This window comes from Stegastes partitus, unplaced genomic scaffold (assembly GCF_000690725.1).
Source record: "Stegastes partitus isolate 25-593 unplaced genomic scaffold, Stegastes_partitus-1.0.2 Scaffold167, whole genome shotgun sequence".
NCBI lineage: Eukaryota > Metazoa > Chordata > Actinopteri > Pomacentridae > Stegastes > Stegastes partitus.
In genome coordinates, this window is record NW_007577898.1 from 74,012 (window position 1) to 75,250 (window position 1,239).

The 1,239-nt window shown below is 43.4% G+C and overlaps 1 protein-coding gene across 1 annotated transcript in view; it reads left to right on the forward strand.

Annotated features, from left to right (window-relative positions):
• The window catches only part of ak5 (adenylate kinase 5), a gene marked incomplete at its 5' end in the record, with an annotated part of 68,515 nt that extends 68,170 nt beyond the window's left edge, over positions 1-345 (forward strand). The window contains one exon of the mRNA XM_008279678.1: positions 4-345. Coding sequence (XP_008277900.1) covers positions 4-78 — 75 coding nt within the window. The remainder of the gene's footprint in view (positions 1-3) is intronic.
• Positions 346-1,239: the final 894 nt, after the last annotated feature.

Below are 1,239 nucleotides of genomic sequence, written 5' to 3' on the forward strand. Positions count from 1 at the left end.
CAGATTGACGCCGAGCGGTCGCCTGACGAAGTGTTCGCCCAGATCTGCCAGTCGATGGAGTCCTCGTCCACCTTCTGAGATCCTACAGTCCAGGAGGCCCGCCCGTGAAGCCTCCTTTTTTTTTCCTGCCATCACCCTCCTGAGGAGACACATAAACCTGCACCAGACACCTGCTCATCGAACTCCAGTGGTTTGCATGTCTCACCTGCGATCAGTGAAACCTCTCTGTGCTTTGACAAAAGCGCCCGGTCGTCACATTCTGCTTCACCTTACTCGCATTGTTTCCCTCTTTTTCCTTCTTTTCTCTTTCTCTACTCTCACATCGACCTTGATATATGCTGCCAACTGCCCGACCGAGGCAGATAACTGTACTGAGAAAAAAAAACAGCCTCCTCCTGCTGTGACTGAGAGCATGCTGAATGTGAAATCTCTGAGCGGAGGCTTTTTTTTTTCTTTTTTCTTCTTCTTCCTCAAATGTCAGTGTTGTGTTCATGCTCTCACGCACAGCACCGAGCTTTATATTGTAACAAGCATGCGAGAATTACAGTTAAGCTTAAACTGCCTTTTGTGCATTCAGTAAGAAGCAGAAACGAATTAAAAGAGTATTAAGATTAACGCATTTGTATGATTGTTTTTTTGTTTTTTTCTTCTCCGAGCTCATCGTACAGGTGATTTGAGTCTGGTATTTAACGTTCAATAAAGCCAGTGCATTTGCTAAAACGGAGGATTTCTGAGTGTGTTGCTTTTGGTTTTGAGCCGATCTGACAGCCCCATCTGCTGGAGAGACGACCGCAACAAAGAGCGTTTGAAATGCACAAGAAAAGATTGTGTCGGACTTAGAGCAACATCAGCAGAGTGACCTTTGGCTGTTAGGGAGCCCACATTTAGTCTCAAAAATGGAGCACTGGAGCATACGTACGGTTTCTAAACTGCTTTTTCTTCACATGAAAAGAATCTTTCAAAGCACAAAATACCAGCAGCTAGAAGAGGTGATAAATTAGCTGTCATTCAAACAGCTTCTCGGCTAATAAAAAGCAGACCAGCCTGATGTTATTCTGGGGAAGAAAACACTTTCTCCAAAATGCTTTTATGTCACATTTCGGAGAAAACCTCACCGGCATGTTTCACGTATATTTAATCTACACAAGTACAGCTGTGATGCAGTGATGATGGAGTTTCCACGTTTTTGGTCATTTTGAAATTAGTTTAATCGATTAATCAAGGAGTTGTCAAATATTA